The 16,437-nt window shown below is 49.6% G+C and overlaps 1 protein-coding gene across 1 annotated transcript in view; it reads right to left on the bottom strand.

Moving 5' to 3' along the window:
* Window positions 1-9,959: 9,959 nt before the first annotated feature.
* The window catches only part of LOC125447955 (zinc metalloproteinase-disintegrin-like crotastatin), a 66,062-nt gene continuing 59,584 nt past the window's right edge, over window positions 9,960-16,437 (bottom strand). Inside the window, exons 20-24 of the mRNA XM_059641128.1 lie at window positions 15,338-15,431; window positions 14,220-14,291; window positions 14,095-14,130; window positions 12,588-12,653; window positions 9,960-10,376 (exon numbers count right to left, since the gene is read on the bottom strand). Coding sequence (XP_059497111.1) covers window positions 10,344-10,376; window positions 12,588-12,653; window positions 14,095-14,130; window positions 14,220-14,291; window positions 15,338-15,431 — 301 coding nt within the window. The 3' untranslated portion in view covers window positions 9,960-10,343. The remainder of the gene's footprint in view (window positions 10,377-12,587; window positions 12,654-14,094; window positions 14,131-14,219; window positions 14,292-15,337; window positions 15,432-16,437) is intronic.

The raw sequence follows: 16,437 nt of genomic DNA on the forward strand, positions 1-16,437 counted from the left end.
TAGTGTGGCAGTGTGCGTTACAGTGTGAAGGTGTTAGTTACAGTGTGGCAGTGTACGTTACAGTGTGAAGGTGTTAGTTACAGTGTGACAGTGTACGTTACAGTGTGAAGGTGTCAGTTACAGTGTGGCAGTGTCAGTTACAGTGTGACAGTGTCCGTTACAGTGTGGCAGTGTACATTACAGTGTGAAGGTGTCAGTTACAGTGTGGCAGTGTACGTTGCAGTGTCAAGGTGTCAGTTACAGTGTGGCAGTGTACATTACAGTGTGATGTGTCAATTATAGTGTGGCAGTGTACGTTACAGTGTGAAGGTGTTAGTTACAGTGTGGCAGTGTACGTTGCAGTGTCAAGGTGTCAGTTACAGTGTGGCAGTGTACGTTACAGTGTGACAGTGTCAGTTAAAGTGTGGCAGTGTACGTTACAGCGTGACAGTGTCAGTTACAGTGTGGCAGTGTTCGTTACAGTGTGACAGTGTCAGTTACAGTGTGGCAGTGTACATTACAGTGAGAAGGTGTTAGTTACAGTATGGCAGTGTACGTTACAGCATGACAGTGTACGTTACAGTGTGGCAGTGTGTGTTACAGTGTCAAGATGTCAGTTACAGTGTGGCAGTGTATGTTACAGTGTGAAGGTGTTAGTTACAGTGTGAAGGTGTTGGTTACAGTGTGGCAGTGTGCGTTACAGTGTGAAGGTGTTAGTTACAGTGTGAAGCTGTTGGTTACAGTGTGGCAGTGTACGTTGCAGTGTCAAGGTGTCAGTTACAGTGTGGCAGTGTACGTTACAGTGTGATGTGTCAATTATAGTGTGGCAGTGTACGTTACAGTGTGAAGGTGTTAGTTACAGTGTGGCAGTGTACGTTGCAGTGTCAAGGTGTCAGTTACAGTGTGGCAGTGTACATTACAGTGTGAAGGTGTCAGTTACAGTGTGGCAGTGCACGTTACAGTGTGATGTGTCAATTATAGTGTGGCAGTGTACGTTACAGTGTGACGGTGTCAGTTACAGTGTGGCAGTGTACGTTACAGTGTGAAGGTGTTAGTTACAGTGTGGCAGTGTACGTTACAGCATGACAATGTCAGTTACAGTGTGGCAGTGTGTGTTACAGTGTCAAGGTGTCAGTTACAGTGTGAAGGTGTTAGTTACAGTGTGGCAGTGTGCGTTACAGTGTGAAGGTGTTAGTTACAGTGTGACAGTGTATGCTACAGTGTGAAGGTGTTAGTTACAGTGTGACAGTGTCAGTTACAGTGTGGCAGTGTGTGTTACAGTGTGAAGGTGTTAGTTACAATGTGGCAGTGTGCGTTACAGTGTGGCAGTGTGTGTTACAGTGTGAAGGTGTTAGTTACAGTGTGGCAGTGTACGTTACAGTGTGAAGGTGTTAGTTACAGTGTGGCAGTGTACGTTACAGTGTGACGGTGTTAGTTACAGTGTGGCAGTGTGTGTTACAGTGTGAAGGTGTTAGTTACAATGTGGCAGTGTACGGTACAGTGTGACAGTGGCAGTTACAGTGTGAAGGTGTCAGTTACAGTGTGGCAGTGTACATTACAGTGTGACAGTGTCAGTTACAGTGTGGCAGTGTACATTACAGTGTGACGGTGTTAGTTACAGTGTCAAGGTGTCAGTTACAGTGTGGCAGTGTACGTTACAGTGTGAAGGTGTTAGTTACAGTGTGAAGGTGTCAGTTACAGTGTGACAGTGTACATTACAGTGTGACAGTGTCAGTTACAGTGTGGCAGTGTACGTTACAGTGTGAAGGTGTCAGTTACAGTGTGGCAGTGTACGTTACAGTGTGAAGGTGTTAGTTACAGTGTGGCAGTGTACGTTACAGTGTGACAGTGTCAGTTACAGTGTGGCAGTGTACGTTACAGTGTGGCAGTGTCAGTTACAGTGTGAATGTGTTAGTTCAGTGTGAAGGTGTCAGTTACACTGTGACGGTGCTAGTGATAGTGTGTCAGTGTCAGTTACAATGTGGCAGTGTGTGTTACAGTGTGACAGTGGCAGTTACAGTGTGAAGGTGTCAGTTACAGTGTGGCAGTGTGCGTTACAGTGTGACGGTGTCAGTTACAGTGTGGCAGTGTACATTACAGTGTGACGGTGTCAGTTACAGTGTGGCAGTGTACTTTATAAGGTGACGTTGTCAGTTCACGTACAATTGCATTGAGTCATTGACTGTGAGTTTTCCCAGATGATCATAATGTCCTGTTGCAGCAGTTGCTTACCCTTGTGATTAATCATCGAGCTGCTGTTTCATTTGGTAACAAGGTGAACACAGCAGGCCCAGCAGCATCTCAGGAGCACAAAAGCTGACGTTTCGGGCCTAGACCCTACATCAGAGAGGGGGATGGGGTGAGGGTTCTGGAATAAATAGGGAGAGAGGGGGAGGCGGACCGAAGATGGAGAGGAAAGAAGATAGGTGGAGAGGAGAGTATAGGTGGGGAGGTAGGGAGGGGATAGGTCAGTCCAGGGAAGACGGACAGGTCAAGGAGGTGGGATGAGGTTAGTCGGTAGATGGGGGTGCGGCTTGGGGTGGGAGGAAGGGATGGGGGAGAGGAAGAACCGGTTAGGGAGGCAGAGACAGGTTGGACTGGTTTTGGGATGCAGTGGGTGGAGGGGAAGAGCTGGGCTGGTTGTGTGGTGCAGTGGGGGGAGGGGACGAACTGGGCTGGTTTAGGGATGCAGTTGGGGAAGGGGAGATTTTGAAACTGGTGAAGTCCACATTGATACCATTGGGCTGCAGGGTTCCCAGGCGGAATATGAGTTGCTGTTCCTGCAACCTTCGGGTGGCATCATTGTGGCACTGCAGGAGGCCCATGATGGACATGTCGTCTGAGGAATGGGGGGGGGGAGTTAAAATGGTTCGCGACTGGAGTTCTGATTTACTGCCATGTGATGGACTTTGTGCCTGAGTTGAACTTCCTGGTTGGTGGATGGTGGTTTTGGTGTTTGGGGGTGGGGTGGGGCAGCTATCAATTTGTCTGATTATTTCACAGCAGCGTATTCTCTCGTGGTAATCAGTGACAGGCCTGAGACTGCTTCCTGAGCCTTGTCTGCAATAGTTTTGTAGACTGGGGGGATGGGGTGCAGCGGTGGGGAGCAGTGCAGAGGATAGGAAGACAGATGCTCCATTTGTAATGAAACCAACAGGACTGCGAGGAGTCCACAGCGTGAGACAGCAATATCCACCCCCCCCCCCAACTGTGGGACTGGGAAAAGGGGGTGTAGGGACTCTATCCTGTTCTTGTTCTTGGTGGTTCCTCTCTCTCTCTCTCTCTCTCTAATAACAGATGAAAATACCACTGAACGAGCTTGTCGAATTCCATCGCATTTGCAACAAATGCATCTGCTCCCCTCCCTTTTCCTCAATTTCTCGACCTCATCCTGTTTTCCACTATCTCCTTTCGCCGAGCCACCTTCAGATCATTTAGAACGATCACTCAGCAGTTTGTATGGTCTGGTGACCCTCAGGTTAAACCTGCCCCAGTTGTCAGTCCCTCTCTCTCTGTCTCTGTCATGAGACTGGTCAGACTTTGGTTACTTGAGCTTTCCCCAGCCTTGTTGGGACAAATGTGGGAATAAAAAGGAGGCTGATTTGTAACATGAGAACATAAGAAAGAGGAGCAGGAATGAGCCATCTGGCCCCTCGAACCTGCTCCACCGGTCAGTAAGATCACGACTGGCCTTTATCAGGGACAGATCTCCACTTCCCCGCTCTCCCTAGCCCTTAATCCCTCGACTGTTCAACAATCTAACTTTCTTTGCCTTCAAAGTGTTCAATGAGGTGACTCCAACCGCTTCACTGGGCAGGGAATTCCACTGATCTGCCACACGAGAGGAGGGTGTCCTTCAGGATGTGCTTGCAGAGGCCACAGGCCAGTTGGGGAAGCGCTCCACCTCTCTTTCTATCTATCTATCCCTCTCCACCTCTCTCTCCCTCGATTTCCACCTCTCTCTCTGGAGTGCAGAAGGTTGAACGGTGAGATTGACGGAGGATTGAAGATGAGGGGCGAGTTCAGTCGGAGGCACAGGGAGAGAAGGCAAGAACAGGAAGGGGTCCGTTGTAGGTATCACAAATAAACGCAACAGAGGAGATAGTAAGAACTGCCGATGCTGGACTCAGAGATAACACAGCCTGGAGCTGGGTGAACACAGCAGGCCAGACAGCATCGGGGGGCAGGGAAGCTGACGTTCCGGGTCGATTCCAAAGAAGGGTCCAGACCCGAAGCGTCCACTTTCCTGCTCCTCTGCTGCTGCCTGGCCTGCTGTGTTCATTCAGCTCCACGCTGTGCGAAAGCAACAGAGCAGCCTGCTATCCCCACGCAGCAAAGAAGGTGTGGAACTCATTCCCGCGGGGAGTGGGTCAGCCGCTGGAACAGATCAAATATATTTTGTGGTCTCCATTCGAGAACCTAATGAGATTCTGCCTCAAGGTTTCATGGTACTGAATGAAATTCCATTGCAGTGACAAAAGCTCTGCACAAAATGTTTACTAAGCTGCCGTGGTTGTTTTTCTCTGTTAAAAGCAGGCTGCATTAAACCTGGCCTTCGGACTGGTGCTCAGTAAGGTGATATTGCTGGGTGCTCATGGTAAAGAGAAGGTGAATCCTTCTCAGTGGGAATGTGAGTGAGTGCAGGGATTGAACCCGCGCTGTTGGCATCGCTCTGCATTGCAAACCAGCCGTCCAGCCAACTGAGCTCAGCTGATGGAGGTGGTCCTCTGCTGCCTTCTGATGCTCCAGGTCACTGGGACCCTGGAGAAACTTGGCGACGATATCCTGGAGCTGCATATCACTGGGTGCCTCGAAAAGGGAGTTTCTCTGAGTGATTCAGCACAATGTCCTGGTTTCACTGCTGTTTACCTGGGCCACCCAGATTTCGAGACGTTGCTGGTGGAAGAGAGGTCACAAGGATCATTGCTTGATTGAGTGGATGTCAAAGAGCTGCCATTGGCTCTCTCCAGTGCACTGTTGGGGAAAATGGGGAGTTGAACTTGTACAGGGAACAACAAGTGCAAGATGATGCAGGGAAAAGGGACTCAGGTCATTCTGATTGGCATGGGGTCTTTCTGCTTGTGGCTTGGTAGCAGGAAGGATTTGGGTAGGTTATTGATGCACTGTTGATTGGCTGATCCAAAAGTGAGATACAGTCGTGGGAGGGGAGTGACAGCTGCGGGGGGTCCAGGGGTACGAGCCACTGCCGTTCTGTGAAAGGACTAGGAGTTCCCCTCCATCAGCCTGAGTCTGCTCCCAAAATGTGAGACATCAGAGATACAGAGACCGCCGCTCCTAACGTTCAGAGCCTCCACTCCTTCCTACGGCACAGTCTCAGGGTCAGCAATGCATTTCCACCTCTCGCCAATGTTGCATATTTTCCAAATAAAAACCGAAAGATGCTGCAAATCAGGACCTAAAACAAAGTTGCTGGAAAAGCTCAGCAGGTCGGGCAGCATCTGTGAAGGAGAGAAGGGAGTTAACGTTTCGGGTTCCGGTGAGCCCAGTTCTGAGGAAGGGTTACCGGGCCCTAAATGTTAACTCTGTTTACTCCTTCACAGACGTGGCCAGAGCTGCTGAGCTCTTCCAGCAACTTTGTTTCTGTCACTTATTTCCTGACTGCGTTCGTTAAGGAACAGGTCATCTGAAAAAAAGAGCAGCTGCTGCCTCTCAACAAACATCACCATTACTGAGGACATTCCTTTCAAATGGACGCGTGCCTACGTCTGGTAACAAAGCCCCCAGAATGTCACACACTGAGTGTAAATACCACAGAGTGGGTGGAGTCTGAATAATCTGGGAAGGGTCACACCAGCTGATACATAAGGATGTGTCACTGTCAGGAAGGCTGTCACTAAACATGCAAATGTAGTTCTGAACCCAGCCTGAAATCTGGTTTGGTCGGATATTTGGTTTTGTCTCTTGCAAATACAAGCTTGCATTAGTTACAACAGTGAAACAGAAGCTAATTATTCAAAAGAGATAGAGCACTAACAGGGTAGACCGCGGTCTTCACATCATTCTCACTTGGATAGATTTGGAAACACATGACACGAAACATCACATTACAGCCCTCAAACATGAGGGGAGCTCCCTTCTCTATCACTTCAGCTCGATTTACCTATTTCTGTTCGATCTTTATGATCCCCTGTGAATTCTCCCATCGAAAACAAAATCCAACTATCACTCTGCAGACACTTTCCCTCGTGGTAGTGAAAGAAGAAGCCTCGGCTCCAGAAATACTGGCAAGTTAATCATCAAACTCCCCTCATACACACAGAGCAAAATGCAAATGCCACTTGTTCAAAACCCAAAGTCAGATACAAATCAGATTATTGTGTAAAAGTCACATGCCTGACATTGCATGAAGAATAAATGAGTTTTCACCTCACATAATGACAAGAACCAAGCCTATTCTGCCGAAGACAACCATGTCGAGCTGTATTTATTCAGTAATCATGGATAATAAATCATGTCAGTTTGAAGTCTGAACACCAGTGTTTACTTTGCTTGTCTTCGGCTGGCCTGTTTTGAACCCAGTCTCCCAGTGTAGAGTCAAACCACTCGAGAAAAGACATTCTAAAGCTGCAAATTGTCGCTTTTGAGAAGGAAGGGTTAAAAAAACCCAGTTTAAAATAAATAAGTCGTACCTGTCAGAGCATTAGAAAGCAGAGATGGACATTGACTCGAGCTGGGGAGCCAGACCGGGGAAGCAAACGATGTCAAGCCACTGCCAATCCTGGAGAAAGCTCTCATGCTCTTCACTCAATCCTGCGTCCTTCCCTTCCACACGCAGCTTCTGAATCAGATTGGGAGTGTAAAGGTTTCGTGCGAATGGGCAATGGCGAAGAGACATCATCGTGACCTGGAAGTGATGTAAGGTCATGTGACTACAAGGTGGGGGAGCGGGTTCTCTCCAGCAGCCTCGTGGTCGGGGTCAGGGTTTGATCGGTTGGCAGTTCCCAATTACCAAGCTTCGGCCATTTTTGCCTCCAACCTGTGTCCCACAGCTATTGGCAATGGAATCTTAACTCGTACCTCATCACACAGTTCGCGATGACTCTCGTCCCGGGGAGAATCACCTCGGTGCACTGAGCGCCCGCAGGCCAGCTGTGTGGTTTCGGTGGGCCTTTAAAGGGGGCCGTGGAGATTTCCGAGGGATTGGCTGCATCACACCAGCGTCGTGCTGTTCCCCCTACTCCCCCCCAACCAAAGCAAGTCAGGGGGTCATCCCTCAGACTGGGATCCTGCTCTGCCCCATTACGGTGGCCATACTGTTCTTCAAGACCATCATTGACTGGACCGCCAATGGGCACTGGGCGCCCCGGTGTTCTGACAGGTGCTATACAAATGCACGCCGTAAAGAGAAATATCAGCAGCCACGCTCATCTGTGTGCCCGTGCTATCTGTGTGCCCGTGCCATCTGTGTGCCCGTGCTATCTGTGTGCCCGTGTGGGCCAAGAATCAACAAATCACCTGCTGCTACTGGCCTACAATGCCCCCCCCCCCACCCCGGCTCCTGGACCCTGAAGTCACCGCCTCTCCTGGACCCTGGGTTTCACGAAAACGGATGGAATTGTACAAGACAAGAGGGAGCTGGCTGCCTGGAGAAAGGATCAATTCTGGGCAGCATGTGACAACCTCAGAGGGACAAAAAGATGGGGGCAGGGGTGGTGAGAGAGGAAGAGAGAGTGCGAGTGAGTGAGAGAGAGAGAGAACCCACGAGAGAATTTCAGGAGCGGATGCAGCCCGCTACACAGAGAAAACTGGAAAGAGACAGATGTCACTTTGTGGACAGACTTAACCACGATCTGTTTGACAGATATTGAAGGATTGAAAAAGGGAGCATCCAAACAGGAGAACACTTGAAGAAGATTAACTCCAGGAAAATGCTCTGTACAGAGACTGAGAGAGCAGATGTGGGGGTGACGTAGACTGAGAGGTCATCATTTCAGGGGAAAGGGGAGCAGATTTTAAAACAGAGATGAGGTGAAATTACTCCTCTCAAGGGTTGTGAATCTATAGAATTCACCAGCCCAGAGTGCAGTGGACGCTTGAGTAAATTTAAGGAGGAGATGGAGAGGTTTTAAACAATTAACAGGTTGAAGGATATTGGGGAGCGGGGCAGGAAGGTGGAGTTAAGGCCGAGATGAGATCAGCCATGATCAAATAAAATGGCAGAGCACAAAGAGGAACTTCCAGTAAGATTGAGTTGGTGTGGGAATTTTGTGTGTGTTCCTGCATGACTCAAAGAGACTGAGATTATCACATTTAGAAAGGGAAGTGGCTGTGCTGTTGGACAGACAGGGACACAGGCAGATTAGCTGGGCTAGGTGTCTGCAATTTAAAAGAAAGCAGTAGCACTGATTAACAGTAAAGAGGCTAATAATTTGCACAGTGACACAGGGCAGACACAGATTCAGCTCCCCACCCTACGCCCTTCTAATCATCCATCCCCTCATGTACCCTCTGACATAAGCAGCCTCTCAAGCACCTGGAACAGTCCGTCACTTGGAGAAAGCAGCAATCCATGATACACAAGATCATCACAGAATGTTTCAAAAATCCATTGTACCATCAGACAGACCTTAAGAAAGGGAAAGAAAGCAAACGCAGAAATTGCTGTGAAAACGCAGCATTCTGTAGCCAGAAAGGAGAATTAATGTTTCAGCTCCAGTGACCCCTTTTCAGAACATGTTGGAGATCTTTGGAGTTTTTTGAGCACATTACCAGGAGGGTGGATAAAGGGGGAACAGTAGATGTGGTGTATTGTGACTTCTTAAGCTATTTGATCACGTTTCACATTCAAGGTCACTATCCAACTCCAGGACTGCCAGTGTTGAGACAGAGACAGCGAGAGAAGTTTGCACCATTGGGCAGTGAGCAGGAAAGGGAGAATCAGTAGCCATGGGCCATTTTCAGGTGGGTAGACTGTAAACAGTGGAGTGTCACAGGGCTCAGACTGTCAGTACCGGTGATCTGGATAGGTGAGTGATTGGGTGAGAATGTGAGCAGGGCCATAACCTGGGAACATGTCAAGAGTGCGTAAGCCAATGAGGGGCACAGAAAAACAGAACAGTAATGAAAGAGAGAGAGAGCCAACAGAAGAATTTTGAAATCCTTGTGCAAGAATCATGGGAAGGTCAGCCTTCAAGGGTCGAGGAGAGCAATGGGGGTGGTTATGATGAGGGATTATAAATAGTGAGGGCTTGCTGCAACGTTTTGTGTCATTGAGGAAAATGCATGTATCTAACAATGTAGAGTTTCAATCCGAGTTTTTTTTTGCAGTTATTACCCTCGCCTATCCCTGCATTTCTCCCTGAGCTGCAGGTGCTGTCTCTCTTCAACACCATAGCTTCAAAAAAAAACTGTTGTCTTCGACATGCGCTCAGCTCCCAGGTCCGGCTGGTTTATGCTTTGGCCTTGGAACTCTACTCACTGGAATCCAGGAAACGAGGGCCGATTGCGATGAGTGGCTGCCGAACGGGAATTCGGGAGAAACCTCGTCGGCCCGATTGCGTGGAGAACCCATGAGCCTTGAGAAAGTGGTTGAGGTGAACAGTATTGAGGGTGAGTGATGTGCTAGCTGGTCGAGAGGAGGCAGCTTTGGCTGGTGGGACAGGGCTGATGCAGATAAATGGTCTGTACAGACAGTTGCTGTGTCGTTTACCCAGACCCAGAATGCACAACCAGTGCACGCCTGCATCCCAAAGAAGCCACTGCACCAGCCTCACTCATTGGCCTGGTTAGACGGGACTGCAGACCACTTCACAGAAGGGTGGAAATTTTACAAAGCACTTCACTTTCCTATTCCCTGGGCAACCAAGTCCCCAGGCTTTCTGAGGAGTTTTAGAACGGACTAAATTAACAGATTTTTCTGGTGAACTGGGAACTTATGCCAGGCACCTTTTCTGGCCATCACTTGGCTGTTCCTACTGCCCAGTCGATTGTTACAAAGATGTACAAACAAGACAGGAAACTGCAAGTCAGAGTTTCTTTTTATTGAAAAACAAATAGACTTTTGAGAGGTACCTTTAAATGCAAGTAGTTCCCCAAGACCAAAGAAGCAGCGAATATGCATTGGAAGGCAGCGAATCCTGTGTACAGTTCCAAAGGTTCGCAACAACAGTCCCCGAAAAACTCTCCCAGCTTCCCTCCTGAACATGAAGGCTGATCATTCCCGGCACTTTGTCTCTCTCATTAATGACAACTCCATGGGTTGAATACACGTCCTGCACAAACTCTTGGTTCACCTTCCACTTTGGTTTGGTACATTCCAATGCTTTCCAGTGTATCCGAGCGGGCAGCAGTTACAGGATAATTCCCCGAGGCTTTGTGTGGCTCACCATCCTCCCTGGTATCATTCAGTTCCTTGGTCTGGTTGGGGGCATCAACACCTAAAAATCAAACAACAAATACGGTCATTATACCAGCAAGGGAATTCCTTCATCCACATGCTCGCACACTCACTCACACACACACATGCACTCACACACACTCACTCACAAAAACACACACACACACACTCACACAAACACATACACACACACACATGCACTCACACACACACACACTCACACACACAAACACATACACACACACACATGCACTCACACACACTCACTGACAAAAACACACACACACACACACACATACACACACACACACACATGCACTCACACACACACACACACACACACACACTCACTCACAAAAACACACACACACACTCTCACACACAGACACCCCTCAAGAATTTTGCCCTCATTTGTCTCATCAGTGTTGTTCCCTGCCTCATTTCCATGTTCCCCGCCTTCACCTTCCCAGCCAGATTTCCGTTCTGTGCATCCTGTGTCTCACTGCAAAGGGGGTTATGGGATGTTCCAATTGCCCTTCCCAAGCTGACAGGCCGAACAGCCTGGCTTTGAGTGAACAGCCTCATTTTGCAAACTACGTTGCGATTAAAAGCACGGAAGATACAATTTTTTTGACCAAGGAGCGACAGTTTTCTAGCTGCTTTTGAACACCTGATCACCGATTTCAGTTTCAGATCGACTTCAGTGGGGGTGATGACGGCCTTGTGGTGTTAAACCGGAGACCCAGGCAACGTTCTGGGGACCCAGGTTCAAATCCTTCTGTGGCAGATGGTGAAACTTGAATTCAATGTAAATCTCGAACTGAGAGGCTAATAATGACCGTGAATCCATTGTCGATTATCAGAATCTGGTTCACCAAGATCCTTTAGGGAAGGAAGCTGCCATCCTTACCTGGTTTGGCCTACATGTGACTCCAGACCCGCAGCAATGTGGTTGGCTCTTAACTGCCCACTGGGCAACTAGGGATGGGCAATAAATGCTGGTCTAGCCTGCAATGCCCTTATCCCGTGATTGTACAAAAAACCCCCCTCAGCCTGCGCACATTCTAACACTTTTCCAAGTTCCCCCGGGTCCCAAAATGCAGAAGTGACTAGGTTTGTGAGTCTGGCGATGACGGCCTACTTGCATTCTCAGTAAACTCTCCTTATCCCCACATTACAGGCTTTTCCCTCATTCGCTCTCCCTCACTGTGGAGGAGAGAGAGGGTGGCTCTCCCCTGAGAGAGACAGATGATATCTGCAGTGGGGAATTGTATGGCAGTTTCATCCTACTACAGGAACAGGGGCGAGAGCGACATATGAACATCGCTGGATTACAGTCAGAAATCTTCGCTCACGCCTTTGGTGGAGGGGAGAGTACCAATGCACTGAGCCATCTCGGCATGCACATAGGGACAAACACACTCCTGGCCTTCTGTTTCTGGAGAAGAACTTGAGCTTGAAAGCTCCTGAGGCGTAGCCGGTGCTGGGACGAAGCCAGGCAGGAAGCGGGAACCGCTAGCCTGTTAACTGGAAGCTTCCTACTGTGCCTCGCGATGGGAGCGAGCCGGTCAGTTGATCCAAACTGCTGCACAAATGGTCCCAGCCTGTAGGAACGTAGAACTGAGGAGCAGAAATAGGCCATTCAGCCCTTCAAGCCTGCTGTACCATTCAGTATGATCATGGCTGCTGCTCCAACTCTGTGTCCTGTTCCCACTCTCTTGCCCCATATCTTTTGGCCCCAAGAACTCAATCTAACTCCTTCTTGAAGGTGTTCAATGTTTTGGCCCGAACTGTGACAGAGAATTCCTCAGGCTCCCGCACTCTCTGGGCGAAGACATTTCTCCTCATCTCAGACCTAAATGGCCTCCCCAATATCCATATCTCCATCCTGATTAGGAACACCCTTCCTGTATTTACCCTCTAACAATATAGTAAAATTTTTCAGGTCTCTATGAGATCCCCTCCAGCTCAGTTTAATAAACTCAAGTGAATGTAGTCCGAACTGCTCCGGTCTCCCTTCATACGTCTCAGGAATCAGCCTGGTAAACCTTCGTTGCACTCCCTCCAAGGCCAGAACATCCTTCCTTCCTGAGGTCAGGAGGATCACAATAAGGACAGACAATGTGTTGGCTGCTCAGATGGAACGCACAGATTTCAAAAGGTTGGGGGGGGATTTCAGGCAATGCCCACTCTCCCTCCCCCTTCCCCAAAACCAAACACATTAGACAAGACCACGTCAGGGTGCCCTGACCTTGGTGTTGGGGGGCTGCGGAGGTTTCATTCCTGGCGGCTTTGGGGAAGCTCTGGGAACACGGGGCTGCAAAGACAGAACACAACAGAAAAATCCACATGGGGTTAACGCCAGGTGGGTGGAGCCAGACGCAACACGCACAGAAATCGCTCGCGCTCCGAGAGAATTACAGCGTGTGTGTGTGTGTCTTGTGTGTGTGTGTGTGTGTGTGTGTGTGTGTGTGTGTGTGTGTGTGTGTGTGTGTATGTGTGTGTTTGTCTGTGTGTGTGTCTGTGTGTGTGTGTGTGTGTGTGTGTCTGTGTGTGTGTGTGTGTGTGTGTGTCTGTGTGTGTGTATGTATATGTGTGCATGTGTGTGTGTGTGTGTGTGTGTGTATGTGTGCATGTGTGCGCACATTGGTGTGTGTGTGTATGTGTGTGTGTGTTTGTGTGTGTGTTAGTGTGTGTGCGTGAGAGAGAGAGAGTGTGTGTGTGTGAGCGTGTGTCTGTGTGTTGGTGTGTGTGTGTCTCTGTGTTGGTGTATGTTTGTGTGTGTGTGTGTGTGAGAGTGTGTGTTGGTGTGTGTGCGTGTTGGTGTATGTTTGTGTGTGTGTGTTGGTGTGTGTGTGAGAGTGTGTGTTGGTGTGTGTGTGTTGGTGTATGTGTGTGTGTGTTGGTGTGTGAGTGTGTGTTGGTGTGTGTGTGTTTGTGTGTGTGTGTCTCTGTGTTGGTGTATGTTTGTGTGTGTGTTGGTGTGTGTGTGAGAGTGTGTGTTGGTGTGTGTGTGTGTTGGTGTATGTTTGTGTGTGTGTGTTGGTGTGTGTGTGTTGGTGTATGTTTGTGTGTGTGTGTGTGTGTGAGAGTGTGTGTTGGTGTGTGTGTGTGTTGGTGTATGTTTGTGTGTGTTTGTTGGTGTGTGAGTGTGTGTTGGTGTGTGTGTGTTGGTGTATGTTTGTGTGTGTGTTGGTGTGTGAGTGTGTGTGTATTGGTGTGTGGGAGGGTGGGGAGGGGTATCGGGGCAGACAGTGGAATCTTACCGACCTTTCAAACCCAGACTGCCCTTTGACCGGGAGCCATCAGCTGCCTGTTTTCCAGCCCGGCCTTTTACATCCCCTTTGCGTTCACCGCCATTGCCCCCTCTCGGTCTCCCAGGGACTGGAAATGTCCCACGTCTGTCTGAATGCTGATCCTTTTCCCTCCACCGGTCACCCACGCAGGACTGGGAGCTATGCCCTGACCTCTTCCCTTAGGAAGGGAAGATCCTGCTCCTGCGTCTGAGAGTCCATGTGTGAGAAAGGGTAGCGCCTTTCTCCCTCCGACAGCCGCTCTGCCCATCTCGCCACCAAAGGAACAGTTTCTCAGGTCACCAAACCCCCCCACCCCCCAACACCATCTGCTCCATGCAGGCCTCTGCTTGATGTTGAACACCTCAATCAAATCTCCTCGGAACCCCTCCTATCCCACGTGTGCCAGCTCCAATCTCTTTACATCTTACCAAGTTGCAAGCTTGAGAGCCCCAGTCAACATACCTTGTCCGATGGTTCAGGTGGACGAAGAGGCGGTCCCTGCAAACAGTAAGACAAAGGGGATTTGAGCTTCTGCTCGTTCTGAGAGAGGAACTGTGCCGTCAGAGCTGTGCTGAGAGAGGCCTTACCTGTCGAGGGGGGAAAGGAGCCGATGGCACTGCGTTGTAAGTTGGAGGAGGTGGAATGCCCACCGCTTGGCCCTGAAACGCAACACAAGAATGAGTAAGGACCAGGAACAGGTCCATAAGGTACAGCTCCCTCACAGGCTATAGAATCCCTATGGTGTGGAAGCAGGCCCTTCGGCCCAACAAGTCCACACTGAACCTCAGACCATCCCCCTCTAACCCACCTAATCTGCACATCCCTATGGGGCGATTTAGCACCGACAATCCAGCCTGCACATCTTTGGACTGTGGGAGGAACCTGGAGGAAACCCACGCAGACACGGGGAGAACGTGCAAACTCCGCACAGTCACCCGAGGGTGGGATTGAACCCAGGGCCCTGGTGCTGTGAGGCTGCAGTGCTAATCACTGAGCCACTGTGCCTCCTCCTATCACATAATTGGGGGTGGGGGGGAAATCGCTGGGTGGTATCAATAAACTGTTAACCCCCAGTGACCCAAGGAAAATCAGGTTAAAATGCCTCCACCGACAGAGGACAGAATTTGAACACAATAAAAAAAAACCTGGAATTAAGAGTCTAATGATGACCATGAATCCATTGTTAGGAAAAACCCATCTGGTTCACTCATGTCCTTTAGAGAAAGAAACTGCCATCCATACCCAGTCTGGCCTACATGTGACTCCAGGTATGGCTGACTTTCAGGCAATTACTCTTTCAAGATGCCCTTGCTCCACGAATGAATGAATTAAAACGTTCCCCATCCAGCCAGAGAGGTCCCTCTGCTCCCCCTTGACTAGCACAAACCAGCTAAAGGTCAACAGGCAGCCAATCAGCTTGCTCTGTGACTGGAAGCACTTGGGTCTGCCTGAGCTAGCAGAAAGCCAATGGGACAAATGGCCCTTTTTCTCCATCAGAGGAGTGCAGGCGGCACTCAGGGACATGAGTTAGCGCATGTCAGCAACTTTGTGGTTGTTTATCAGCTTCTCCTCAGTTCAATTTCTTTCTGCTTTGAGCTGCGAGAACCTCCGAGTACCCCGGTGGGGATTTGATCCCACGTTCTCCCTGAGGACGAGCGGGCAGTTGCTGAGCCACCGCAGAAACAACGCCAGTGAAACGACTTGCCTTTGGCATCGGGGGTCTCGTCACACGCGGTGTGGCTGGGGCACTGTCAGTGAAGACTGGGTTTGACAGTCCTGCTGTTGGCTGCTGCTGTGTCCTGGAGACAGAACCAAGAGGTTACATCAACATCTCACTGCTCAGGGAATGACACCGGCAGACACGCCTGTGGGTTCAGAAGGCCCGAAGGTATCGTCAAAGGGCAACCGCCAAGGAAGGAGGAGCCTAGCCCATGGGGGCTTTCCTGAAACACTCAGTAACACTGACTCACAACGCCCCCTCGAATAAAGTGACCACAAATGTTGCGATCCCAGCACAATCCATGCATAGAATCGCATGGGTCGGGGGGGGGGGGGGTGCTATGCAGAAACAGGCAGGTAATTTTTCGTGCCCAGGGAAGAGAGAGTGAGTGTGTGTGTGTCTGTGTACACACGTGCCTGTGTTTTGCATGTATGTGTGTCTACTTGTGTGTGCACGTACTCACATGTGTGAGCCTGTGTGTTTGTGTGTGCATGAGTGTGTGTGTCTGTTATCGTGTGTGTCCGTGTCTGCATATGTGTGTTTGTGTCTGTGTGTGCATGTGCCTACGTGTTTGTGTGTGTCTCTGCATGTGCATCTGTGTGTGTGTGTGTGTGTGTGTGTGTATGTCAGTGTGTGTGTTGGTGCGTGTGTATGTTGGTGTGTGTGTATGTCAGTGTGTGTGTGTATGTCGTTGTGTGTGTATGTTGGGGTGTGTGTGTGTGTGTGTGTGTGTGTGTATGTCGGTGTGTGTATGTCGGTGTGTGTGTGTGTGTGTGTATGACGGTGTGTTTGTGTATGTCTGTGTGTGTGTGTGTCGGTGTGTGTGTATATGTCAGTGTGTGTGTATGTCGGGGCGTGTGTGTGTGTGTGTATGTCGGTGTGTGTGTGTATGTCTGTGTGTGTATGTGTGTGTGTGTGCATGTGTATGTCAGTGTGTGTGTGTGTGTATGTCGGTGTGTGTGTATGTCAGTGTGTGTGTGTATGTCTGTGTGTGTGTGTGTATGTCGGTGTGTGTGTGTATGTCGGTGTGTGTGTGTGTCGGTGTGTGTGTATGTCAGTGTGTGTGTGTATGTCTGTGTGTGTCG

This window comes from Stegostoma tigrinum, chromosome 40 (genome assembly GCF_030684315.1).
Source record: "Stegostoma tigrinum isolate sSteTig4 chromosome 40, sSteTig4.hap1, whole genome shotgun sequence".
Classification (NCBI taxonomy): Eukaryota; Metazoa; Chordata; class Chondrichthyes; order Orectolobiformes; family Stegostomatidae; genus Stegostoma; species Stegostoma tigrinum.